We start from the raw sequence: 27278 nt of genomic DNA, 5'->3' as shown, positions 1-27278 counted from the left end.
AACATCTTATTTCCGCATGTTAACGCTACTGACTTCCCGCAGGACGACATGACGGCTGCCGGCCCCCTGTGTAAGTGAAGTGGTACTGTAGTTTTTCTCTCTCTGCCGTTTGTTGACGAGGTATGGGATTTATTTTCACTTTTGACACGCATGTTTTGGGGTCAGCACGCTGGCAGATAGCAGACCAACAGAGCACTGTTAACTCTTGACTTAACGCCACTGCCAAATCCAACTTTAATACCTAACAAACCTGCTGCTAACACTTACCTAAAGTCAAATATCATATATAATATGGCAAACTAACACTTGCTAACATGAATCAAAAGGACACTTGGTTGCAAATGTCATATTTTAAAGGTATTTTGGTTTGTATTTAGTTATGCGAGTAAAATTATGTGACCAAATGTATGTTGCATTCAGGACTTTGTGCATGTGTTAGTAAATCAGAGATGTTTTTTTTAAATACACTACAGTAGTCGTGTTAAGGAACTTAGTACTTTTACTCAAGGACTGTACTTAAGCTCTATTTTGAGGTACTTTACTTGAGTATTTCCATTATGCTTCTTTGAACTTCTAATCCGCTACAATTCAGAGGTAAATATTGCACTTCTACTCAACTACAGTCAAAGGTAAATATTGTACTTATACTCTACTACATCATCATGTAGTACATTTACTTACTTTGCAGATATATATTAATGATAAACAATCATCAACACTGAATAAATTCACAAGTATACCTTAAGTAAATATACAAAAGTATTACCATCAAAATATACTTGAGTAATATTTTGATGGTAGGACTACTACTTAAGTGCAAATTTGACTACTTCTTCGACCTTTGAATACATCTAAAGTGTCATGTACTGCAACTTACACGTGTTTTAGTTGACATTTAGGAAATGAAATGTGTAATTCATATACTGTATATTTATACATGTATAAGCAGGGCAAGTCATGTGGGAACACTCTTCAAAATCATATTTGAACTTAAAATAATAATAATTACATTTGCAAGCTACTGGTGCATAGCTTGAACAAAATAGTACTAAATATCACTAATTGTGCACTCAAAAACATGTTTCCGCAATCTAACTATTTACCTAACACATTTAAATACCATAACATACACTATTTGAACTATTTCATGTTTTAACAGGGTTTACCCCTGTGGTCCAGAATGAATGTCTCTGATTGAAGACAGTTAACCTGTCTCTACTGTACGGTGGATGTTCAAACCCCTGCGGTTATTAAACGGCTAATGCGTATTATTTGACGCGGTGCCATGTCACCCTGTTGGAGCTCAGTCTCACGTCAGGAGGCTCAGTGCACCGTGTGCACCAGGGAGTGTCAGCTCACTGCCGGACTTTGAACACATCACTCTGCAGGGAACATAACTGCGCTCTTAAATCAAATTTTTCATAATTTGCTCCCAAATAAACATGCCATATTTATTAATCTTTTAGTTCTTTCTCTGGTCCCTTTTGTCTCATCTTCTAAAATATGTTATTTACTATGTTTTCTTTTCAGACGGTATGTGGCTGTGGTTTTGATAGTGCAAGTTGACTGTCATGAACTTGGCAGGAGTCTTATCTTTACAACCGCAGATAAAAGGAACTCAACTCTCTCCTTCATTTTGCTCACAGAGGCGGTACACACACATGTTTTCTATTGCTGTAATAATAACAACCGTTCCTTAGGGTCCGTACAAAGTCGTCAAAGTTTGGAAAATACTTTATCTTTTCTGACCATTTACATGAACACAAATCTATATGACACACTACAGGAAAGAGAAAACCATGAAAAGCATAAGGCTGCTGCTTTAATAAAAAATGTCTACTCTTCAGCAAGGAAAATAGGCCTTTACAATAGTCAAACAAGTCAAATACGGAAGAGGCAAAGATGATTACGTAATTAAAGGGGTTAGAAACTTTGTGTCGACGGTGTCTTCCACACATGTTGCCCATACCTGTGTCTTAAAGGCTGGTGCAGTGGGATTTTTGTTGTGTTATAGTCCCTTGACTACAGAAGTCCCCACGAGATGACAATCTTATTTGACCTTTTCACAAAGAAACAAAAAACTGGCTCCAACATACCAGTTTATGTGTCAATGTGTGTGTGCTCGCAGGAGACGATGCCCACAGAGAGAATGAGGATGCGGCCGTGGCTGGAGGAACAGATCGACTCCTGCCAGATACCGGGACTCAAATGGGTCCACAAAGTAAGTATACACTTTCACACACACAAAGAAACACACACACTTTATATTATAGTTCAATAGCTGACAGAATGTAAATGTGTGTAGGAAAAGCGGATATTCCAGATCCCGTGGATGCACGCAGCGCGTCACGGCTGGGACCTGGAGAAAGACGCTCCGCTCTTCATGAGATGGGCCATACACACTGGTAACACACACACACACACACACACACACACACACACACACACACACACACACACACACACACACACACACACACTGTGCTTCTCCTTTTCAGTGGTTGACATGGTCATACGGCTAGACACCACACCAGTTCTGTCTAAAATCAGTGAAACCTTTAATTTGCGGGACATTTGTAAGAAAGAAATCACAATGATCACGTGTCTCAATCAGTAGGGACACAGAACGTGATTTGATTCGCCACATTAGAAGGATTGATCATTTATAATTCACATCAAGTCTCTAGAATATTCTTTGTATGTCTCTTCTGCTTCATTATACCCACCCGGGTAGTTTTGAATTATTTTACCTTTACCAAATATTGCGCTTGGTGTGTTTGGGATATGGCGCCACGATGCGACTGGGATACACATTTGTATCAATTGTGCAGCCCTAAAATGTCCGTCATTAACTAAACAAACAAACATCAGTTGCGCAAATTGCGCCATTTATGTGACAGACAAAAGAGTATGTGACAGACAAGAATAGTCAATTCTAATGTCTAATGGGGAGAAAGAGATGTCCTGTATGGGTTGATTGTGCGTTGATCAACAGATCAACATTACCAACAGGTAATGCCACAGGGTTCCGGTGGGCATGTAAACAAATGCATAATACTGCACTATACTTTGCTGCCTCACCCGGTTGCATAGCGACGCTTATTGTTTAGGTGTCTTTTAATAAGCAGGTAGTCCTATCATTAGCTAGAACTAATTAGATCTGATCGATATGGACATAAACGCGAGTGAAGTCTAATCTGACGGAGAGAGAGATCAGCTGCTGCTGACAAGTCGACACGCAGCTCTGCATGATCACCGCGGTGAGCGGACAACACACACTTTAATGACCTCTCAAACTACCGTAACTAGCTATAGATATGTTTAGTTTTACTGTCGGGTCACTCATTACTGGATCCGCGAGCTGCATGATACTGACGGGCTGTCAGGAGAGGGAGAGCGCTCTGTTTATTATTCCCGTGTTATTGTAAATTACTGTTCACTTTTGAATAATGTAGGTAATCGACTGCTCTAATTAGTTTGTTTAATATCGAATCATATCAATTTGTTTTAAAGCACAATAAATAACAAAGAAGACCTTTGACCGGCACTTTTCTCATTTTGTCCGGAAGATTTAAACTTTAACGGACATGTTGACCGGCGAAAAATATTCTAAAGGGAACTCTGGGCGGTAGTGTGTATTCGTCATTCAAAAGAGGCAACAACCGGAAGACAGAGAAGAAGAACAGACTGCGTGATCTAAACAAACAACAAATAGCGTGCGCGTTCCATTTTCACTCGTCCATCGAAAACGTGTTTCGTGCGGTACTGGAGCTATCAGCCATTGGAGTGTTGCTTATGGAAGACATTCTCAAGCAACCGTTTCGCTTCTCATGCACTGATTCGCTAGCTGAAGAGCCAATCAGAGTGATTTCTTTGTCCGACTGCCTGTGGCCGACGCACGGCCATGAAAGGCCAAATAAGGCGTGTCACGGCCGACGGTGCGGGACACACCAAATTTGAGTTTGGGTGACAGGGCACGCTTCGTCGTCCGACTAACGAAAACGGCCGATTTTGGCCTGGTGTGTCAGGGCCTTAACAGCAACCGCTCTGTCACCCTGCAGAAATATCAGTGGGGAATATTCAGCTCTACACTTCAGAAAGGAAGCTAAAATCTCCTACAGTACTTAAAGCTATCAGCTGGAGACTGTTGGTGATATTATACTCACTAGCCATATTTAGTCTGCTGAACAATAAGTGAACTGATTCTATCAAGTGTATTCATTTACTGCTGAGCAACAAAAAGCTCTGGTCATACCATGTTATCAAACTAAATAAGAGTGTGATAGTTTATTTAAGGTGATTGTTTGAGGTGTCTTCCTCCACAATCGGCCATCACAAAAAAGTACATTCCTCTAATTTTCTGTATTTCTTTGCAAAACAGTAGAAGAATGCAAGCTGGATAATATCTAAATAAAATGAGACATGAATAATTATATACCTGGGAAAATATGGTAAGTTCTGTGTTTGTGTGCAGGTAAATATCAGATCGGCATAGACCGCCCTGACCCGAAGACGTGGAAGGCGAACTTCCGCTGCGCCATGAACAGTCTGCCGGACATCGAGGAGGTGAAGGACAAAAGCATCAAGAAGGGAACCAACGCATTCAGAGTGTACAAGATGCTCTCCTCCTCCGAGAGGATGATGAAGAAAGGTGAGCACAATCACTTTTCTAGATTTGATCTGTTTCTCCTATAAATACTTGTTCATAATTCTATATTTATTGAATCAATACTCTTTCCATTTATATTGTGGCTCAGTTACTGAACGTTTTTATTCTTTCTGTATATTTAAGTGGAAAAGAAGAAGACCGACAAGGAGGGGAAGCCAAAAAGGAGTAAAGAGGTACATGAACACAACATTTGAGAGAGAGAGATCTAGATGTTTTTTATTTTAAAGAAAATTCAGATTGAACATGGTAAAAAAACTGTAAATTATAGTGTCCGTCCAAAAAATATGTTGTACTTCTAGTGAAAACTAACCTTGGATGATGGGTTAGTAGACTAAAAGCTTTAGGATACCAAAGTACAACATATAATAAGTACCCTGTATCAAGATTGATGCAAAACAAGTGATATTTGACCTTTTTAGACAGATTTAGCAAAAGAAAACCTCTTCTGGGGCCATTTGGGTGGATTTTCCATATCTCTGGCCCCCCTTGCTGGATTTTGACATGTGCCATGTCTTTCTAACCGTCAGAGCCAATGGAATCGAGGGGAACTACCACATAGTCCTTATTTGGTAATGTGTGTGTGTTAGACTGCTGCATAGCCAAGACCGGAAGCAGCAGCCACTCTGGTGGCTACCATTAGCAGCTAACTTTTGCTCTCCGATTTTTACATAAAAATGGAATTATGGATTATAAATGAAAACATTTTTTTATACAGAGACGTTAAAAACCTATGGATTAACCGATTCAGCCGCGTATTTTCTCGGTTTAATGCCATTGAACACGTCTTTTGATCAGATTGACAGCTACGGTGAGACGATCTCCCTAGAAGCTCCGTAAAGGTACGTGTTGTGATGTCTGTGTTTGCTTCCCCTGTCGCGAGTTCGGATCACTCAGTGATGATACTATATACCTAAATAATCTGTGGAACCTCAGCTTTAATCGGATATCTTGTATGTGCAGCTACGATAAGTAATAAGGGTACTTTTATCTTGAGTTCTGTGCCAATGTCCGTTAGCATTTTTCGCTAAAGGGTCATTTAGATGCTGGTATAACACATTAATAGGTTCTTAAATATTAAGATCCCCTGACACAGTGTCGTGAAAAAAAAAACAGAGTCCCCGCCGACGGGGACCTTGGGGCTTAACAGGTTAAATCATCTCAGAAGTTTTGGGTTTGTTCTTCGTGTTGACCCAAACCCATAAGACAATAGCAGTAAAAGTATAGCTGGAAGTCATCCAGCTGCCCTCATTGACACTCGAGTCTGCCTCAGAATGGTCCATCTTCCCTCCTCCAGATTGCAGGGGAAACCAGCTTTGACCTGGGTAGAAAACAGCACTTGCATTCTGGGTTAACAGCCTACAGTCGACCACTAGGTCTTAGATTCTTATTAAACTTTTCTCAATTTTAAACTTCTTGAAACCATGAAATGTTGTTTGTGTTGTGTTTTTACTTACCCGCAATTTCCTAAGCACACAACAAACATCTGCAACATTGTTCAGCCATGGTGCTGAAAGCCAATCAGATCCCAACTTTGAGCATACATTTATCATACGTCTTAGCAGAACCCAATCAAGAGATATATATATAGATAGATAGATAGATTCAACTTATGTACAGGTACCATGTAACAAAACGGTTTCTTCTGCATTTGACCCATCCTAGTGTTAGGAGCAGTGGGCTGCCATTATGTACGGCGCCCGGGGAGCAGTCTAGGGAACGGTGACTTGCTCAGGGACACCTCGGTAGCACTTGGTCTTTCCGGGACTTGAACTGGTGACCTTCCAGTTGCCAAGCCAAGTCCCTATGGACTTCGCCACCACCTCCCTTGCTGACCATGAGCTTGACCATGTGGGAAAAAAGTGTTTTAGGTGACAAGTTTAATTTGCCCTCTGGATCATATGAGGGTTAAAAGATTCATGTGACAAGAATCAAAAGACATCTGAAACCAATGTCTCACAGAAGAAATAATAAACCCATTATACCCCTCCTGGAAACATTGTCCTCCAAACCATACAGATCATGTTTTCCAAATAAGATACTTCAGAGTACCCATCTTCACATACAATGTTATTTCAAAGTCCTATTACTCATCAGGAAAACTTTCTCCTGTCAAAAAGAATCAGCAATGTTAAAAATCAAGTTACATAGTCATCAAGCCATGCAGGGATCATGCAGAGTCATACAAAGTTCATGCATCATGTCTCACGATGGTTAAACTAATATGGCATAGTCAGAAAACCATTGCCAAATCACCTTTTTCGTTTGGTGGGTCAGTGTTACTGTAACAGTCAGGTATTGACAAATCAATTCACATTCATTCAGTCTTTGCAAAGTCTAAGTCAGTCTCGAGATCTCATGTCCTATAGTAGTGCACTTTGATATTCTACCAGCTGGAGTTTTTAATCAGTGACATCATTGTGTTGATGTCAAACAATGCAACAAAGTTTTCCCCGTGTTAGCAGCACAATTTTCTTCAGATGTTAAACAAACAAATGATCAATACACTTTATTAATGTACTGCCCCAAGGAAACACAAAGCCTGACAAATGTTCATGCAAGGCATTCCTAAGTGAACCTGCGGATAACGGCCTTTTTAATTAATATTCCAATTTAATGAATAACAATAATCATTTTATCAATTTGTTTACCCTTAGAAGTGAACATACCTCATAATGTTTCATCAGTATGTTAAACTAAGCTTTAGCCAAATCGATCATTATCACTGTTACAGATTTAACTGGTGATTGAACAAACAAAGCCTTTTTTGTTTACGACATGCAGACCACTAACACATTTTTCCATGTTCAGCATCAGCCTTCCTTACTCTAAAATTACGTTTTTAAATAGGAATATTAGAAATGGAACAAATATTCAATCTTCAGAAATGTTCTTAACAAATGGAGAGTAATGCCATCTCTCCATCTAGGAAATAGCCAACATGTTTAAAAAATGTCAGATATATAAAAATAAGCCTAAATACTCCTTTACTATCAAAGTCGAAATCTAGACCTAAGGTGAACAGTTTTGGTAATGGACAATTTAATCTAAAAACAAAACAAAATTGGACTTGTGTCTTTGCCATTTGTTCTTCAAATACATTCGTAAATAATTTGTGAGTTATCACAATATAACTAACCCTCTCTAGGATATCAAATCCGTTCATCTTTAACCAGATACTATTTCCCTATTTATTTTAGTTCATGATGACAATGGTATAACGACCACACGTTTTACCCATAGCTAGTTTATATGTCAAGATTATTATGTGTGACATAATAATCAGATGTATATGCTAAACAAAGATATTAAACTTTAATCTTTTCAGTATTCAAGACTATCGTTAAACAAGCAGCGTCTTTTCTTAAACACTAAGCATAATGTTCTCCACCACCCTCTGGAAAACTCTTGCACAGTTATGCTGTCAAATCATTGCATAATTTCTTCAGAATCTGACCAGTCTGAGACAAGCCTGTCTCAAGATCTTGTCATGAGAACAGTCAGTGATTTGTTGTCCTCATACTTGCCAACCTTGAGACCTCAGAAATCGGGAGCATTTCAAAACCACCGCGGTGGGGGGTGCTAGTGGATCGCCGGAGCTGTATTAGATTAACATTAACATGCTTATTGTAGTTGTAAGTGCAATGCTTTGCGGCCAGTAGCACCGTCCTTGATGGAGCATAGTGTGGGCTGGACCTGTATTTTACAGGAAAGGAGTGAGCAGAGGGTAGAGTTGTCGATTCTTGTTCTGTTTTCTGTGACTATCTTCCTCACCCTCTTTCAGTTGCGCGCGCAACTAAAGAGACGTGCTACCATGGAAACCAAACAATTGTGTAGCTATATTAAAGTCCGAGTGGAAACAGTCTTGAGTAAATGTCATTTGGTCAGAAATCGGGAGAAATGCGGGAGAAATATGACCCCGGGAGGAAACCGGGAGAGGGCAATGAAATCGGGAGTCTCCCGCGAAAATCGGGAGGGTTGGCAAGTATGGTTGTCCTCTGCAGCTGTAGTCAGTTGGATCAAGGAAACTCTTGTGGCACTGGGATGTCCAGAGGGGTGGAACCTCTGGATCAATGTGGTACAATCAGCAGACACACGTTGTCCTCTGCACAGTAAGAATCCCCAAAAACTGCAGTTCCTCTTCACACCACTGTTGCCTTGACAATGTCGCACAAGCAAAATGTCAACCTCCTCAGAGATGCGTTCTTTGCACACTTCTTCTGTTTCTGTAGTGAGCAACATTTCACCAACACACTGATTCAGAGTACACCAAAGGTGGTGTATAGCTATCCAATGTTGCTGTAATCACAGCAAATCAGCTACTAGAGAAAAACTCAATTTAAATCTCTCCCCCAACGGGTTATAAAATGAAATGGCTGAGTGTCTATATGGTCAGGAATGCTGAAACATGTGAATGTTAAAACAAACGAACCAGATTCTTTACTTCATTAAAAGTAGTAAAACTACATTGTAAAATCTCTTTTGTCTAGTTAACGTCCTGCTTTAAAGTTTTAGTCAGGAAAATAAAATAAACATCATCTTTAAAATCTTCTTTAAATTTGAAACCAAAAAGGTCTTCATTCTCCTTTACTTCAGTTCTAAGTCAAATGAGCAAAACAAGGAAACCCTCCTTAACCACTATAGATTCATATTTTATCTTCTTGCTTATTCTATCCATTTCAAATTGTTTATCTAAGTTTTGTGTTACAAGCATGGTTAGGTTGTAACAGGATACAAAACTAACTGTATTCAGCGCTATATTTGAAAAACAAGTAATCTAATTTCAGTTAATGAAAATACTTTTGGAACCCTTAAAGGAATTATTGATGGAGAAGTTTCCTCACTAAATGTAATCTTCATTACTAAAGCTAAAACCAAAATAAATCATCCCGGAACAGTTTTCTTCCTTATCACTCAATTGTTTCAATAAAAACAAAAAAAAGGCATTGTGAAAACTCCCACTCTTGAGAACATCTCAACACTTTATTCCATCTAAGCATGAATGTTTATGACAGACACGCCCTATTAATCCAAACCGGTCTATAATGGTATAAATTGTGAACTTTCTTAATATTAATTGTAAATTCAACGTTTGTTCTCTTTAGAATAAAGATAGGATAGTTGCAGCTGAAACTGGTTAATAGCAACTTTCTAGATAAGCATGTTGTTCTTATATCTAGTAAATATATTTTTATTTTATGTTACTCATAAAACAGTAAACCATAGGAACATTTTCCTGAATAGTAGTATATAAGTATATAACCTTTACTCTCTCTAGACTCTTCAACATTACATTGCATTTAGCTGACGCTTTTATCCAAAGCGACTTACAATAAGTGCGTTCGACCAACAAAATACAAACTTGAAGAAAACAGAATCATATACAGCAGTGTTTCTCAAACTTTTTCATACCAAGGATCAATTAAAAAACACTCGCAGACCACCTAACTCCACAAATGTCCAAAAAACACATCGTTTTTCGAGAACTGATTACAAATCGCCTGAAAATGGGACAAACAAGTGGCAACATGTGTGACGAAGGTGTTGCCCTGGGCTATATCATGCAATTGAAACTTAAGCTAGCTCCATTGCGGAGATATTCCCGCGAGAATGCGGAAAAGTTAAATAGATTAATTTATTTCAAATGTGAAATTTTACCAATATACTCACGGACCACTAGGGGGCGCTCATGGACCACCATTGGTCCGCGGACCACACTTTGAGAAGCACTGCACAGCATACTCACCGGACATGTCACCCATTGAGCATGTTTGGGATGCTCTGGATTGGCGTATACGACAGCGTGTTCCAGCAACTTCGCACAGCCATTGAAGAGGAGTGGACCAACATTCCACAGGCCACAATCAACAACCTGATCAACTCTATGCGAAGGAGATGTGTTGCACTGCGTGAGGGAAATGGTGGTCACACCAGATACTGACTGGTTTTCGGACCCCCCCAGACCCCCCCAATGAATAAAAACTGCACGTTTCAGAGTGGCCTTTTATTGTGGCCAGCCTAAGGCACACCTGTACAATAATCATGCTGTCTAACCAGCATCTTGATATGCCACACCTGTGAGGTGGGATGGATTATCTCGGCAAAGGAGAAGTGCTCACTATCACAGATTTTTTCAGATTTGTGAACAATATTTGAGAGAAATGGTTATTTTGTGTATATAGAAAATGTTTTAGATCTTTGATGAAGTATCTCATGAAAAATGGGAGCAAAAACAAAAGTGTTGCATTTATATTTTTGTTCAGTGTAAGTACATCAGGTTTCATAGAGCTAAAACATTTCAAGTGCTACTCAACTGGCTTTAGATAAGCCAGTCCTTTATTAGTATATAGGTGCTTTGTTAATAATTCTATCGCTCGAAGTGGAGTCGAAAGAGATGAGTTTTCAGTCTGCCCCGGAAGATGTGCAAGCTGTCTGCTGTCCTGATTTCAATGGGGAGCTCATTCCACCATTTTGGAGCCAGGATAACAAACCCACGTGTTTTTGCTGATGGGAACTTGGGTCCCCCTCGCAGTGCGGGTGCAGCGAGCTGTTTGGCTGATGCAGAGCGAAGTGCACGCGCTGGGGTGTACAGTTTAACCATGTCCTGGATGTAGGAAGGGCAAGATCCATTCGCAGCATGGTACGCAAGTACCATTGTCTTGAAGTGGATTCTAGCAGTTACCAGAAGCCAGTGAAGGGAGCGGAGGAGCGGCATGGTGTGGGAGAATTTAGGAAGGTTGAAGACCAGGCGAGCCGCTGTATTCTGGATGAGCTGCAGAGGTCGGATGGCACATACAGGTAGACCAGCCAGGAGGGAGTTGCAGTAGTCTAGGCGTGAGATGACGAGAGCCTGGGCCAGAACCTGCGTTGCTTTCTGGGTCAGCTGGGACGTATCCTCCGGATGTTGTAAAGCGTGTATGTGCAGCAGCGGACAGTTTGTTATCTAGGGTCACACCCAGATTCCTTGCAGTCTGAGTCGGGGAAACAATAGAGGTGCCGATGTTGATTGTTAGGTCAAGAGTGGGGACAATCTTTTCCCAGAAGGAAAAGCAGTTCAGTCTTGTTGAGCTTGAGGTGGTGAGCAAACATCCACTGGGAGATGTCCGCTAGACAAGCAGAGATGCGTGCGACGACCTGGGTCTCTGAGCGGGGAAAGGACAGAATTAATTGGGTGTCGTCAGCGTAGCAGTGGTATGAAAAACCATGCGGGCTAACGACAGATCCGAGCGAGTTTGTGTACAGGGAGAAGAGGAGGGGACCAAGAACAGAGCCCTGAGACAAGGGTTGGACTCGGACCCTCTCCAAGTTACCCTGTAGGTACGGTCTTTGAGGTATGAGGTGAGGAGGGAAAGTACAGACCCTGAAACTCCAAGTTCTTGGAGAGTGCGAAGGAGGATCTGATGATTCACCGTGTCGAATGCAGCAGACGGGTCCAGAAAGATGATGACAGAGGAGAGGGAGGCTGCTTTGGCAGTGTGCAGTTCCTCAGAGACAGCAAGGAGGGCAGTTTCTGTTGAGTGACCTGCCTTGAAACCAGACTGGTGCGGATCCAGAAGGTTGTTCTGATGGAGATAATAGGAGAGTTGTTTAAAGACAGCGCGTTCAAGTGTTTTAGACAGGAACGGGAGGAGAGAGACAGGCCTGTAGTTTATAACATTGGACGGGTTGAGAGTGGGTTTCTTTAGGAGAGGGTTTACTCTTGCCTCCTTGAGAGTGTTTGGAAAGTGACCAGAAGTTAGAGAAGTGTTGATTAAATGGGAGAGAAACGGTAGAATATCAGGAGCGATCGTTTTAAGGGATAGGGTCCAGAGGAACAGGTGGTCCTCTGGACGGGCAGAGATAATGAGGGTAAGAACCTCACTTGGAGAGAGAGGGGAAAAGGAGGTCAGTGTGTGGGTGAAAGGAAGATCTGGTGACCCAGCGGTGAGTAATGGTGGGTCAGAAAAAGAAGAGCGAATATCATCAACCTTTTTTTCAAAGTGGTTAACAAAGTCGCTTAACAGAAGAGAGGAGGGGGAAGGGGCTTTGGGAGGGTCCAAGAGGGTGGAGAAGATGGAAAATAGTTTTTTGGGATTGGAGTAGGAAGATTGGATCTTATCTTGAAAGAAAGTGCTTTTTGCCTGAGAGATCGAAGCAGAGAAAGAGGAGAGGAGAGCCTGATAGGTTAGGAGGTCATCATGGTGTTTCGATTTCCACCGTTTCCGCTCTGCTGCCCGAAGGATGGTTCTATTAGCACGCAGTGCGTCATTTAGCCAGGGAGCAGGAGGGGGCTGCCGAGATGTGAGAGGACAGAGAGAGTCCAGAGAGGATGAGAGAGTAGAGAGGAGAGTTTCTGCAGCAGAGTTTGGAGGCAGAAGTTGGAACGAGTCAGAGGAAGGGAGGGCTGAGAGCACCGATGAGGCAAGGGGAGAGGGAACGAAGGTTGCGGCGGACAGGTGCAGAATGAGAAGAGATTAGTTCGTTATGTTTGGAAAGGGGTAGAGAGAATGAAATGAAGAAGTGATCGGAGGTGTGGAGCGGGTTTACAGAGAGGTTAGAAGTAGAGCAGTTCCTTGAGAATATGAGATCAAGGACATTGCCAGCTTTATGAGTTGGTGGGGATGGAGACAGTGAGAAAGCAAAGGTGGTTAAAAGAGATGTTAGTTCAGATATCTTCCCTGTCTGGAGGTTGAAGTACAGCGGGAGGGCCAGTTTCAGGGATGTGTGAGAGGAGATGATCCAATTCCTCCAAGAAGGCGCCTGGTGGACGGTAGAGAACAACAATGGTTAATTTTATAGGATGGGTTGCTATGACGGCATGGAATACAATTCAAAACGTCTTACTTCTCCTCTCTCTCTAGACTCTTCAAAACATCTCACTTTTAGGTGAAAATAAAAAACTAAATATTTTTATTTCAATATAGCTACTTCATATACTCAGTAAATCTCGTTTTACTTTCCCTTAATGTTACTGTATGTAATATAATGTTTTTCCTTGAAATATAATTAAGTACAATTCTTAGTTAATGACAAATACCATGAACTTCAGATCACTCATTGATCTTTCACTCCTTATTTTTAAACTCACTCCTTCTTTCAGGCATCAGAGAAAAGAGCAAACAGACACACTGCTGCTCTCACGGCTGATACAACAAAGGGTCTCCTCTTCTACAGAATCGGAAAAAGGGGGAAATACTTTCAGACAAATACAGACACACCCCGGCTGGAGCTCTCAGCCTTTTCAGGAGAAGGGGGCTTCTTTGAACAATTAACAACAAACTATGGTATACCAAAACATTTAGCGCTTTATCACAGACTCTACATTATATTACGGCCTGACAAAACATGGAAAACTCCACTTTTGTATATAGTGAATTCACAGAGTCTCCAGGCAAGTTTTATCTTTTTAACTCCCTGAACTCAGATCGGGCTTATTAATCTCTTAATTACCGAACGGACCGGATGTGCACTTGGCTCGAAGCAAATCATATCCCCTCAGCCAAATGAATCTCTGAACCTTAAGACAATCATTAGGATCTTCTCAGGCAGAATTCACGACTACAAGGTCAGATACAGTGATTCCTCCAGCATTACATGTATATCGGCTAACAAAGATCATATCCCCTCAGTCAAACCTTTAGCTTCTCAGGCAGACTACGAGGTCAGATACAGTACAAACATTGATCAACATAAAAGGAGACCAACAAACAAAACAAACAACCATCAAACAGAACAGTCAACAAACAGATTTCAGCCATAGCTGTGCCTCAAATCCACTCCTCTGCTTTTTTTTTTTTTTCAATTTTGAAAAATAACCAATACAACTTCAAAAGTCAATTTCATTCCAAATACGTTCTGCTTACTGTGAGTCAGTATTTCTTCTGTGGAAGTCTCAAGTCTGGTTTCTTCTTCTTCCTTGAGATTTACCACAGCCGTCTCAGGGCTGCCTGGCCAAGGGAGTTGAGACCCCCAGAGAAGGAACACAGCAACCTCCAGCATGGGCATCTCGGCACCTCCAAAATGTTGTGGCGATCCAGCACTCACACAACGGGGAGGAATCAATAAAACACAAACACAGATATAGCTGATCTGTAATTATTATTTAGTTGTTGCAACAAACAAACAATAATGGGAAGTACATCACCTGCTGCCACAGCAGCCAATCACGTAAATGCCCCCCGACGGTAGCAACAATCGTACAGCATATATAGCCACACATTTTCCCTAAGCATGTTTAACGCACACACATTTTATCATGCAGCCTACCACACAAATGTCACATGTTTTCTCTCTGAAAGCTATACTTGTATATGTTTAAATGTCATCGTCTCATGACATCTTTAGGAGTAGTTAACTAACAAAGGTTAACTATTTTTATAACCTAAGGCCTTCTCTGAACTTCCTCTACTCTCGGTGTCAGCTCACTTAAAATGAATACATCTATTGATAACTCAGAACGACCATTGTCTCTCTAACTGTGTGTCCCAACTCAATAACACCCATCATATGGAATACCATGTGATCTTTAATACATATCAGAAATACGCTGTATTAAACATTCTGCTATAACAAACGGACCAAATTGTAAATATAAGTGAGAAATGCTTAATTCCAAGCAACATTTAACAACATTTACAGAACAGAGCTTATTTCATATTTGACAAGTTTCTTCAGCACATTCTGGTCAGTTCAGTTTCTGTGTTTACATGCCTGAAATGCTTCATGGCGTTAGCGGGAATAAGCTGTTTATATTGTTACAGCTGAATACTTGAGCATAAGCTGACTAACGTTCAATTACTCCAGCCCTGCACTCGTATATAAGTTTCTCAACTTCTCAGTTAGAAGTTATTCTGTAAAGGATACTATCTTCCAACGGGCTTGTAAAAATGAACTTTAAAGGTTTTAACTACATGTTTTTGCTTTCTATGTGCTAACACAGGTCTATTCTTAATCTTAGTCTCCTCTTCCACTCTGTCCCCAGCAGGCAGGTTCTCCGTCTCCGATCAAGCAGGAAGCACTAGAGTTCACAGTGATCGACAGCGTCTCAGGTACCACACTACTGTCTTCTTTACTCATATTTCGTGGCTTCTTTTTTGTTATTTGATTTTTTTTACTATCTTTCAATAGTATTTAAAGCTGGTATTTGTGCAAAGCTTCATGTAAAGATCAGGCAACGCTAATATTATATGAATTATAGAATATCAATGAAGTGGTGGCCAATTAGGATGGTTACCAATTGGTATGATCCAAACATTTCCCAAAAATCAACATTTATTTAAAGAAAAAGGTAGATTTCCATGTAGAATATTTTTGTTCTCAACACTCATAAGATAAAATACTAACTGACTCATTAAGAGGAACTGTTATAACAAATGGACTAATGAGAATGTGAGATTTTCTTTTTTTTATAGAGGCGAAATCCCGCCCATCTACTTCCGACCCATGGGACCTTATTTCGGAAAATGTCAATGGGGAGAGAAAACGTATCTTTCGATCCCGTTTGAATTGTGCCACGAATTACACATCTTAAAAAAAATCATTTCCATGTCAAAAAATCACAGTTTGTCGTAAAACTGTTGAAATATAAGACTGAAAATCCTGCATGCTGGCTCTTAAGGAACCGACTAACTCCCCTTTTGTCTATGTACAGCTCTCAACATGCCCAGACTTGTAGTGATTTTCACCTCTTTTAATACTTTTCGCCTCATTCTGAAAGAAAGAAGTGAAATGTGCCAACGTGACGGCCGTCTTGGTGTGTGGTGCGGGACGGGAGATGTAGTTCATTGAGCGGTTTCACACAAAAAAAAGTGTTACTTCACAGTTTTACGACACATTTTAATTTTTTTGACTTGCAAAATTATCTTTTCAAATCAAATCAAATCTAATTTTATTTGTAGAGCACATTTGAAAACGATTTTGGTCGAGCCAAAGTGCTGTACATGTAATTTAAACGCATAAAAACACATTACATCACAATAAATCACAACAGATAAAAACAACAAATTGCCAAACATCATATGTGGCACAATTCAAACGGAATCGAAAGATAATCTTTCTCTCCCCATTGACTTCAATACATAATTTTTCCGAAATAATGTCCAATGGAGGTCCCCGGAAAGGGAGAGACTTCGCCTCTCTATAAATGGCTGCATTGTTGGCATCTACATAAACAATTTTGTTTTGAAAAATGCAAGAACAAACCTACACTTAACACCAACAAAGCCAAAACCAAAGAACATTAACAGGCATTGACATAAAAAAGAAGCAGCAGGGTCAGTCACAACTTTGGGAATGAACCAAATATACCTACTTTCTGTTACCCTCCTAGTTATAACACTTTACCAGTCCTCTGTCATGTATAGTGCTATTTGAAGAGTACCTCTTAGCAAGTGATGATCTTTCCAATGGCAAAATGGATCCAAAATCTATTTTCAAACCATGCTAAAATGTAATCATTTAAAAAATGTAGTCGGATCTTTCTTCAATCCTTATTGGTTGGTGTTTTCTCTGCTGTTCCACTTGCCTCACAGAATGGTTACACATTCAAAAAGCAGCCTAGCAGCAATCTAACAGCATCATGTATTACATTAATTTATCCAAGATAACACAATCTATTATTTCAGGGTCGAGACTGGTCATAAAATATGACAACAGACATTGAAAGCTTAATTTAAAAACCACAATAGAAGCTTCGAAAGTAAAGAAAAAAGACTTTCAGTCGATCTGTTGATTATCTAGCTCAGTAACTATCTCCTGCCACAGAACATACAGTAACTGCTGACTGTTTTCGTATACTAGTTAGAAGAATTTAAGAATTATTATCATGAAGAAGATACATTTACTATGGAACAAAGGGACACTATATTTATCGTTTTTTCCTTTTTTTTGCATTATTATTGCTTGTTATTATTGCTTGTAATTGATGTTAACAGTACTCTTTCCCTTTTTTTTAAGGAACTTTTTCTATCAACATAAATAAAAAATGGAAAAGATAACAATTGGTTACTTTTTCAAGTAACTGCAATACATTTAAAGGAGGTCAAAGCAGTTTTATGACTTCATGAATATGTATTAACTACACTTTGATTTTCAAGGCGTACGAATATCTCTTTATCTCGCATCACTGTGAAGATTTGTAACCAGATTTTCCACACACTTGAGTCATTTTAATCAATAATTTATTCACAGCACGACAGTGGTTTCAGCCTTTCCGTCCAATCACACCCAGCGAGTGCTCGGTAGGAGACCATGTGATCACCAGCGAGCAGCTACCGTTCGTCTGTCAGACCATCGAGGTGACCACTGAGAACGAGGAGCAGACCGTAAGCTCCTCCCACTCGTACCCGCTGCAAATCTCTCCTGTGTCCTCATGCTGCGGTGAGACTACACACACACACACACACACACACACACACACACACACACACACACACACACACACACACACACACACACACACACACACACATATACACACACATACATACACACACACACACTTTACAACAATTTGTGATAAGAAAGAGCATAAATGTGCTAGTTAAATGAGAGTAATCTTGTAGAAAGATATGCATAACCAGAGTTTTGACCACAGTTACCATTTAAAGGCACAGAGGTTACAATCTTACAAAGAGGAATCTTTCTAGGTCACGGTTAATGATGTTTGTTACAACACACAGCTTAATCTGGCTGACATGCACTAATCACTTCCTGTTCTGTGGTGTGGATGAGTAGAGTTCCAGGTTGAGTCGATCAATTGACCATCCCAGTTTAATGTATGTAACCACGCATCGACGTAGCCCCAGCATCATGGATGTATAAGGATAACTTCGCTCAAGTTATCTCATGTCTACTGTAGCTTGGGAGGGAAAACAATATTGGCTGCTAAATTTGATAAATGAAGTTTTATTTATCAGACTACAAAGAATTAGCAACTCCTCCCTGCGGTCCCTCTACATTCCTCCACTTCCTGCCGCTGAGAGACAAATTCATTGGGGGGGGGGGGCGCGGTTGACTGTCTGACTGAACCTACCCGCACCTTCTGTAGTAACTCGTAATGCGGAAGTGGGCGTGACTATAAACTGTCTTCGAAAAAACGATAGACACCACTGGTTCAGCTCGTCACTGCTTTTTTTAAATGTGTTTTTGGTTAGACGTCTGAAAAAAGGTACATAAGTATCATAAACATGTGTTTGTCACAGACCTTGCAATATAAAATCCAATGGAAGAATCCCATTGCTTTTTGTCAATAAAGCTAGTGCGATGCTAGCTTCTGACGGGGAACTGAAGCCCCCCTCTACCCTCTCTTTAAAACTACCACACACCCTTTTTTGGCATTTGAAAGGGTTAGTTCAGGATTCCCCAAAGTGGTTGGTTAATGTCAACGCTTGATTGGCTTTCAGTTCCCCATAGTTAGTCATTAGCACCCTGAGATCTGGTTGTGTATCCACCTTTCTTCTTATCCAACCAGTGAGCTCTATCAGTTTACAGTTATAATCATGCCATCAGTTTTTCTTTGTCTCTACCACTTTCTTATGTTTCTCCATCGCTACCATGGCCTGTAGAGTCAGGGTTCAATATCAAATCATATTTTTCTTTAACATGTACTTTTATTTAATTGTGTGCAAATGTTATGTATGCAAACTCTTCATTTTGTATCTGTAACTATGTGACTTTTTTACAAAGATCTACCTTAAAACAAATGTTTTAACTGCATTTCTGTATATTTGTTTTTTGTACAGGCAGCGACACGGACAGTGACACAGAGGTGAGTCTCCCATTATACTGTACACAGGAGAGAGTGTTGAATGAATTATGAACTGCTCTGATCTGCAGATAAACAGGTTTTTACCTGTTTCATAGCTACTTGTGTGTGTGTGTGTGTGTGTGTGTGTGTGTGTGTGTGTGTGTGTGTGTGTGTGTGTGTGTGTGTGTGTGTGTGTGTGTGTGTGTGTGTGTGTGTGTGTGTGTGTGTGTGTGTGTGTGTGTGTGTGTGTGTGTGTGTGTGTGTGTGTGTGTGTGTGTGTGTGTGTGTGTGTGTGTGTGTAATATGTTGCGAGACACTGAGAAAAGGGAGGGCCTTGTCAGGAACTGTCAAACATTAACAGTTTGATCTGAGGTTGGCCTTTTGTAGTACTTGTACCCACAGTAACACACACACGCTACCTCTTATCAGTGGTAAGAGAACAGACAGAGAGTACAAAGGAAAGTAGAAACTTTCCCTCACATTCAGATTATTTTCTGTAATAAAAGGTGTCGGTGATGAATGCATCTATTTGATATAATAGATGTAATGTTTATATTTTTACACATACAAAGCAACTGAAGCCATGAGAGGCAGTGAGGAAAAAACAAATCTGGTGAGCCATTACCTAAATCTGATTCAAATAGTTTTTTGGAATGCTGTGTTTAAGACTAGTGTTAATTTCGTCAGCTATTTTTTTATTTAGTTTTAGTCTTAGTCCTGTGTTAAATTTTCTTTTTAGTTTTAGTCATATTTAGTCACCTTCATCCTGTTTTTATTTAGTCAAGTTTTAGTCGATTAAAAGTCTGAGCATTTTAGTCTTATTTTAGTCAACTAAAACAGTAAACAGTTTAGTCAAGATTTAGTCGACTAAAAGTCTGAGCATTTTAGTCTTATTTTAGTCAAAGAAAACTAATTATTTTAGTCTACTTTTTGTCAATGAAAACTGTTGAGTCTTTTTTAGTCATCAGATTATATAGAAGTAGTCTAGCCAAAACCAATAATTTGTCATTTTACTCAACCGTATTTCACAATAAGATTATATCTTGTCCTTATTTGATGAAAAACACAGGTTGAATGATTAAGAAAGCAGCTTTGCAGAGAATATCTGGTCAGGTTTGTGGTGTTTGTACCAGCTGTGTAATGGCCACATTGCTTCCCTTCTGATAAAACAATGCATTCGCTTTTTTTCTCCGCCTCATTGTAGCGAAAATGGGCCCAAATATCACGTCATTTCTTTCTCTCAAGCAGTGTTGGCTTTAGACTTTTTCGTTGTCAATAATTTTGATGCAGGATCGTAACATTTCCGTCATAATCCATTATAATGTGCACAATTTATCAATCACTTGCGCTGACGGGGGGGTATTCGGTTAACGCGAGTGCAACCACTACTCCCAAGCCCTGTTGTTACCATTTTATTTTCTGTTAAATAAGGTTAGTTAAGGCCCTGACACACCAACCCGATTTTGGGAGTCAGAGGCCGTCAGAGGCTGTCGGGCATTCGCGGCGCCGTAGTCAGGTTGGTGTGTCCCGCACCGTCGACCGTGACACGCCTTATTTGAACTGCCAGACCCGATGCATGGCCGATTCAACATGTTGAATCGGCCATGCATCGGGTCTGGTAGTCGGACCAAATAATCACTCTGATTGGCTGTTCAGCTAGCAAATCAGTGCATGAGAAGCGAAGCGGAAGTGAGGGACGTAAACAAACGATTTAAGAAGGCACACACAGACTGCTATTCATTTTCATCTCATCATGGCGATCTGGAATGATGCAAACGAAGACGTGCTCATCACCTTGATCCAGGAGAGGCCAGCTCTGTATGATATTACGGAGAAAATATACTCTTCTTCTTCTCTGTCTTCCGGTTGTTGCCTCTTTTGAATGACGAATACACACTACCGCCGCCTGCTGGTAAGGAGAGTTATTGCCACTCATGCACTGAAGTCGGTGCGGTGTGTTCCCGTGCGACACATGGCCAAAACGCAGGAGAACACGGCCAGGCAACAGCCGACTTCAGCGTCAGCTAGTCCTCTGGTGACTGCTTGGTGTGTCAGGGCCTTTAGACCATGAGTTAGACCCGAGTCTTCCTGACAGTTCATATTTTGCCGCTGCCCGGTGTAATTCAAATCTACCGCCGCGGCGGCACAGACACACAGCTGCTGCCCAGCCGCAGCACCGGAAATGGAACTGCTGGGAGAAAAACTGACTATCAGAAATGTAACGTTATCTTTGATAATATTTCGTCTCCTCATTTTCCGTCAACGAAAATAAAGAGAGATTTTGGCATAGTTTTTATTTAGTAAACTACATTTTCGTCTCGTAACTTTTCGTCAATGATATTGCATGATGATTTCGTTAGTTATTGTTTACTGCCGTCGGTGCCGTCTCGTCATCGTCTCGTTTTCGTCATGGAAAAAAAGGTCGTTGACGAACATATTTCGTCATAGTTTTAGTCAACTAAATTAACACTATTTAAGACTTACGGTACCCAAAAAACTTCCGTTAGGAGAAACAAGCTGCAGTTTCAAAAGCAATTCAAATAAAACAACACAAATGTGCCAAAACACATGCACATGAAGCGTTCTGTATTTGCAGCGTTTCATTTATCCAGCACCTTTAACACATGTAACATTATTTCTTAACACACAATATATGTATCTTGTAGTTCAAACTAAGTCGTGGCCATAATGAGTATTGCAACAACACCTGTTTTACTAAAGTGACATTTAAGGATTTAAAAAATAAGAATTATAATGGCAAAACCGTTTTTCACCTCTTCTGAAATCATATATATATAAAGGAGAGGAAACAAATAAATCACAGAACTGGGAAATGGATGTCCAGAAAAAAAAGAAAAAAATCTCACTTCTGCATTCAACATGCGTCAGGAATTAGCCACAGCCTTTGTGCCCTGCTTGTGTTTTGCTTATGCTCCTCTTCTTCTTCTTCTCTCTTTTTTTTCTTGTCCTAGGGGCTCAGTGTAGTCTGGAGGCAGGACTACAACACATCAGTTCTCAGGGTTCCCTCATGTTCTCTCCCCGGCATGGCCACCTTCGTCACCGCGAGCAAGCCCAACTTCAGGGTCACCAGCACGCGAGACCCCACCCCCCTCATCAGCTACCACACCGGGGAAGTAGATGGCTGGACGGCAGCTTACAGCCAGAACTCTGAGTCTGCAGCGACCGGCCTCACACACGAGATGCGCGCCAGTGTCATAATGAAAACCTCGGACGTGAACAGCTCCTGACCTCTGACCCCGGATGAGGGAGCATCATCACAGCTTCCAGGGCATAGGAATGACACCGAGTAGGAAAAGCAGCGCCGAGCCAAAACGGGACGAGGTTCAAAACCTTTGATTCTTTTGTAGCTTCTCTGAATTCTCATTTTAAGAGGAGGAACTGCTGACTGGTGGTAAAAAGTACCCACAAAAATACCATTTGTATAATACTCACGGTGGTAATTAAATTAGAATTAACAACACCAAAACTACACTTGTTTACACTCTCACACATCTGGTGCGGAATAATTCATCTCTCATTTATCCCGTTGAATGCTCACTACAAAAACCTCCATTCTCTGTAAAACCTTCTTGTTTTACACTTGCACAGTCTCACACTTTTGTGCTTCGTGAGCCCAAAGTGTCCTTAGTCCATCGTGTTTGTGCTAACACTTTAGCACACATAATGTCAAATGGAAGAAATTAGTAACTTTTATCCAATGAAAGAAAATGAACTTAAAGTTGTGAGGATGCCATAATGTTTTTAATTGCACAACCTAGTAGATGAGTGCGTTTTTATCAGTGTTTCCTTAAGGTTTAAAACCTTCACCTTCACCTACTCTGCTATGATTTTTAGCCGTGCACAGTTTCAACTCAAACTGATGTGTCTCAATTGGGACAATTCCCTTGATGCACTGCCATGTCCTACACTATGAACACTTCATAGCAGTGTGTGAATTTAGACCAGAGTTGTCTCACAAATCACACACCGCTGCGCTAGTATACAGACATACAAATTAGCGGTAGCTTCTTTTCCAAACTAATATATTCGTATGCTTATTAAAGCCTGAAAAAAACCAGTTTAACTTTTTTTCATTGTTAGTGCTATGTTTACCGCGGCAACAACAATCGCTGCTGGTTTGCGTTGCTTCCGATACGTTGCCGAGATGGCGATCGTTGAGTGTTAGAAGTGTCCAGCGTTCCACAAAAAAATGTTGACCGTTATGAGAGCGCCCTCCAGGCACTCGCATTTTCCCATACATTGCTTTCGAACACATTTATGCACTCAAAACAGCAAGTTAAAGAATTTAAGAACAAGAACATTTGCTAATAGTTGAACACAGGATGTTGTTTATGTATTACAGTTAACAAATCTCACTCACATTTAGCCACACTTCCTAAGACTCCTCACAATACAGAGAACAAATCACCTGCCCTCTCAAACAGTTTACGCTCCAGGCAGATCGCACTACTTGGAAGTAAGAAACGTGTTCATACCAAAGCAATGAACACTTCCTAGGAATTCATCTCTCAGTTGGCAAACCAGCTCTACCACAGAAAGCTGCTGAAAGAATCAAAGGCATGTTGTTATCAAGACTGACGAACATTGTGAAGCCCTGATTGGCCCCGCAGTGGAAACAGACGTGTGTGTGTGTATCCGTCTGTCTGTGTGTGTGTGTGTGTGTGTGTGTGTGTGCAGACCTCAGGACTCTACCCACCAACACACACACAGGCTAGGAACTATGTATCCTCCTCCTCTCCTCCTGGTGTTAATCATGTACATAGCTCATATGTATGTATGAATGCCTGCAAGCCGCTTCAGAACCTTAATGACAGCACTAGTGTGTTTGAGTGTGTGTATGTAGCCTTTTTGAAGATGTGTGCCTTTTAATAATGGTGGCTGGATTCAAACTAGCTGTGCTTTAGTCGGCCATGACAGGCGCAGGTAGCTTTCAGGACATTTCATCTGCCCTGTGTGTGTTTGTGGATAACGACAGTTGTAGTAGGGAGCATGGAGGAGTGGTTAACCCTTCTACCATTGACCTAGTTAATTTAGTAACAATATATCAAACGTCCTCATATGTTGGGATTAACTATGTAACCCCCGTGCCTCACTTTCTGATTAGTTTGGGACAAAAATGTGTCCTTATCATAAATACTATACTGTTGCAAGAAAAAGTATGTGAACACTTTGGAATTACCTGGATTTCTGCATAAGTTGGTCATAAAATGTGTTCTGATCTTCATCTAAGTCACAACAATAGACAAACACAGTCTGCTTAAACTAATACCACACAAACAATTATATGTTTTCCTGTTTTTATTGAACACACCATGTAAACATTCACAGTACAGGGTGAACCCCGAGGCAAAAGACTTGTTCAAGAGCTAATTGGAGTCAGGAGTCAGCCAACCTGGAGTCCAATCAATGAGACGAGATTGGAGGTGTTGGTTAAAGCTGCCCTGCCCTATAAAAAATACACACCAGTTTTGAATTTGCTATTCTTAAGAAGCATTGCCAGATGTGAACCATGCCTCACACAAAAGAGCTCTCAGAAGACCTACGATTAAGAATTGTTGACTTGCATAAATCTGGAAAGGGTTACAAAAGTATCTCTGAAAGCCTTGATGTGCATCAGTCCACGGTGAGAAAAATTGTCTATAAATGGAGAAAGTTCAGCACTGTTGCTACTCTCCCTAGGAGTGGCCGTCCTGTAAAGATGACTGCAAGAGCACAGTGCAGAATGCTCAATGAGGTGAAGAAGAATCCTAGAGTGTCAGCTAGAGACTTAAAGAAATCTCTGGCACATGAATCTGTTGACGAATCTACGATACGTAAAACACTGAACAAGAATGGAGTTCATGGGAGGATACCACGGAGGAAGCCACTGCTGTCCAGAAAAAACATTGCTGCACGTTTGAAGTTTGCAAAAGAGCACCTGGATGTTCCACAGCACTACTGGCAAAACATTCTGTGGACAGATGAAACCAAAGTTGAGTTGTTTGGAAGGAACACACAACGCTATGTGTGGAGAATCCAAAGGGTTCACATGCTTTTTCTTGCAACTGTATATTTTTCTGCAGATCTTTAACCTTTCAATAGTTTATACAACAACACTGTTGATTCTAAACATTCAGTCTGGGATAAGTCAGTAAATAGGGAACGGGAATGTGACGCCATCAACGGCAAGTCGTCCATCTTTGGAGGATACCAGCAACCGTAACCTATTAATTTACCATATACGAGTAAAAAATATGTTTAAAAAAAAAAGTGATTTATTGGGACTTTTATCTAAGCCTTATTATAGGAGTGGATGACAAACTTCAAATATTTTTAGAAGAAATACACTTTAAAAAGTGTAAAGAATTTCCCTAAAGAGGCCCCTGGGATTGTGTTAGAGGAAGTAGACATTATTTAGGAGAGATCTTAAGCAGTGTAATCATAGTGAGTGCATTGATTTTGCACAATTACATAACTGCTATAATAACAAGTAGGAATAGGGAAGTCAGGGCCAGAGAAGACTGTCGTCAGCAGAGCCCTGTTGTTTTTACGCTCCAAACGTCCTCTTATCCGTAGAGCACAGACTTCTGTGTCCTCTTGTGTGCTTATTATGTCCACCTCTTCATTTGACATAAGATGAAATAACTAACTTGACAACGTAAGTCCAAACATATACCCAGAATGATAAACTGTTTACAATGCACTGTTGGAGAGTGTATCTGAAAGCTACTTGTGTTAGCAGCTAGAAGGCTAAAGCACGGTCTCTTTTTCCCATGCCTGCCTTAAAGCAGAGCTCAAGGGACAGTACTAAAAGTAGCAAAACAGTCGGACAAATAGGAATCTGCCACGTTTTTTTTTAACCAAACCACTAAAAGAGACTTTACACTGGATGCACATCATTATCATGGTGAATTAATTTAAGAATCAGAGGGGGTTTGGTGAGAATGTGAAAATGGCAAATGGCTTTACCAAATATTTTCTTTAACGTGCCTCCTTATTGTTCTGCAGCGCATACTGACAGGTGGCTTATGTTTCTGTGAGGCTCCCCTTCATGATTTGATGGTTCAACTGCAGAATACACTTTAAAGGCGCTATTATGCTTTTTTAGGTTTCATTTCCTGTAGTGTGTTGTATAGGTTTTTAGCATGTAAAATGGTCCCCCCCCCAAGCCTGAAATGCCTCCATTGAACTCCTTTGTTTACTTTTGTAACGTAGTGACATTACTACATAAAACCCGCGCTTCTATTGGTTAGCGCTCTATCACATTGTACGTGTTAAAGTATGGGACATCCCTAAGCGGTTGACCAATCACAACTGAGCCGGCCAGCTAACCAATCAGAGCAGACTGGGCTCTGGATTCAGACAGAGGGTGAAAAGAGGATTTTGAACATTTAAGCATGGAGACATGTCACAGTAGAGGAACAAAATACAAATATGTGATCCTGAAAATAAGCATAATAGGTCCTCTTTAAAGCAATGTTTGCAAGTTATATTGTCAATTGCCTTTACAAATCCTGCCTTTTATTTGATCCATGTTTTTTCCTTGTGAGCCTTTTTAGCTTCAGGAATGTTGTTGTAGTGGTCACATAGTCTCTAAACGCAAAACCCTGTGGTCGTTATGACCAAATCAGCTGTTAATTATTATTTGTTTACACTCTTTGAGTGTTGCTTTGCATATAAACAACATGATCCATATTAGACATTGGAGCCAATTTATTTAATTCAATTGCATTGTTTGTGCTCGATATTGAGCACAAACAATGCGACCTGAAACTGAAAACTCGTTTTTTCATTCACATAGCGCCAAAAGCCAGACTAGATATAAGAAGAGATGTAGCCAGGAATAACTTAAGTGCACTTATAGGATAAGAAGTAGAGGTTTTTTTG

General features: G+C 40.5%; 1 protein-coding gene across 3 annotated transcripts; it reads left to right on the top strand.

Annotated features, from left to right (window-relative positions):
- The first annotated feature begins 23 nt into the window (after positions 1-23).
- Positions 24-24695, top strand: LOC117444063 (interferon regulatory factor 2-like). Of its 3 annotated transcripts, XM_034079778.2 has the most exons (9): positions 24-70; positions 2129-2221; positions 2306-2405; positions 4475-4651; positions 4793-4842; positions 15627-15693; positions 17834-18022; positions 19387-19412; positions 22364-24695. In XM_034079778.2, the coding sequence occupies exons 2-9, from the start codon at positions 2135-2137 to the stop codon at positions 22637-22639; spliced, it is 972 nt and encodes a 323-aa protein (XP_033935669.1). In that variant the 5' UTR covers positions 24-70; positions 2129-2134; the 3' UTR covers positions 22640-24695. The 3 variants fall into 3 exon arrangements, with proteins under 3 accessions (XP_033935669.1, XP_033935670.2, XP_071058790.1); XM_034079779.2 differs by lacking the exon at positions 24-70 and having other exon boundaries at positions 2028-2221; positions 15630-15693; XM_071202689.1 differs by lacking the exon at positions 24-70 and having other exon boundaries at positions 2032-2221.
- The last annotated feature ends 2583 nt before the right edge of the window (positions 24696-27278 follow it).

This window comes from Pseudochaenichthys georgianus, unplaced genomic scaffold (genome assembly GCF_902827115.2).
Source record: "Pseudochaenichthys georgianus unplaced genomic scaffold, fPseGeo1.2 scaffold_720_arrow_ctg1, whole genome shotgun sequence".
NCBI classification, from domain to species: domain Eukaryota; kingdom Metazoa; phylum Chordata; class Actinopteri; order Perciformes; family Channichthyidae; genus Pseudochaenichthys; species Pseudochaenichthys georgianus.
This window is presented reverse-complemented; position numbering and strand designations above follow the sequence as displayed.

Excerpts from the sequence above, each read along its gene's own strand:
- LOC117444063 (XM_071202689.1), top strand. The coding sequence starts at position 2,042 with ATGACAATCTTATTTGACCTTTTCACAAAGAAACAAAAAACTGGCTCC. Across the intron at positions 15,694-17,833 it reads AGTGATCGACAGCGTCTCAG|CACGACAGTGGTTTCAGCCT; the intron begins GTACCACACTAC and ends ATTTATTCACAG. Across the intron at positions 18,023-19,386 it reads TCCTGTGTCCTCATGCTGCG|GCAGCGACACGGACAGTGAC; the intron begins GTGAGACTACAC and ends TTTTTTGTACAG.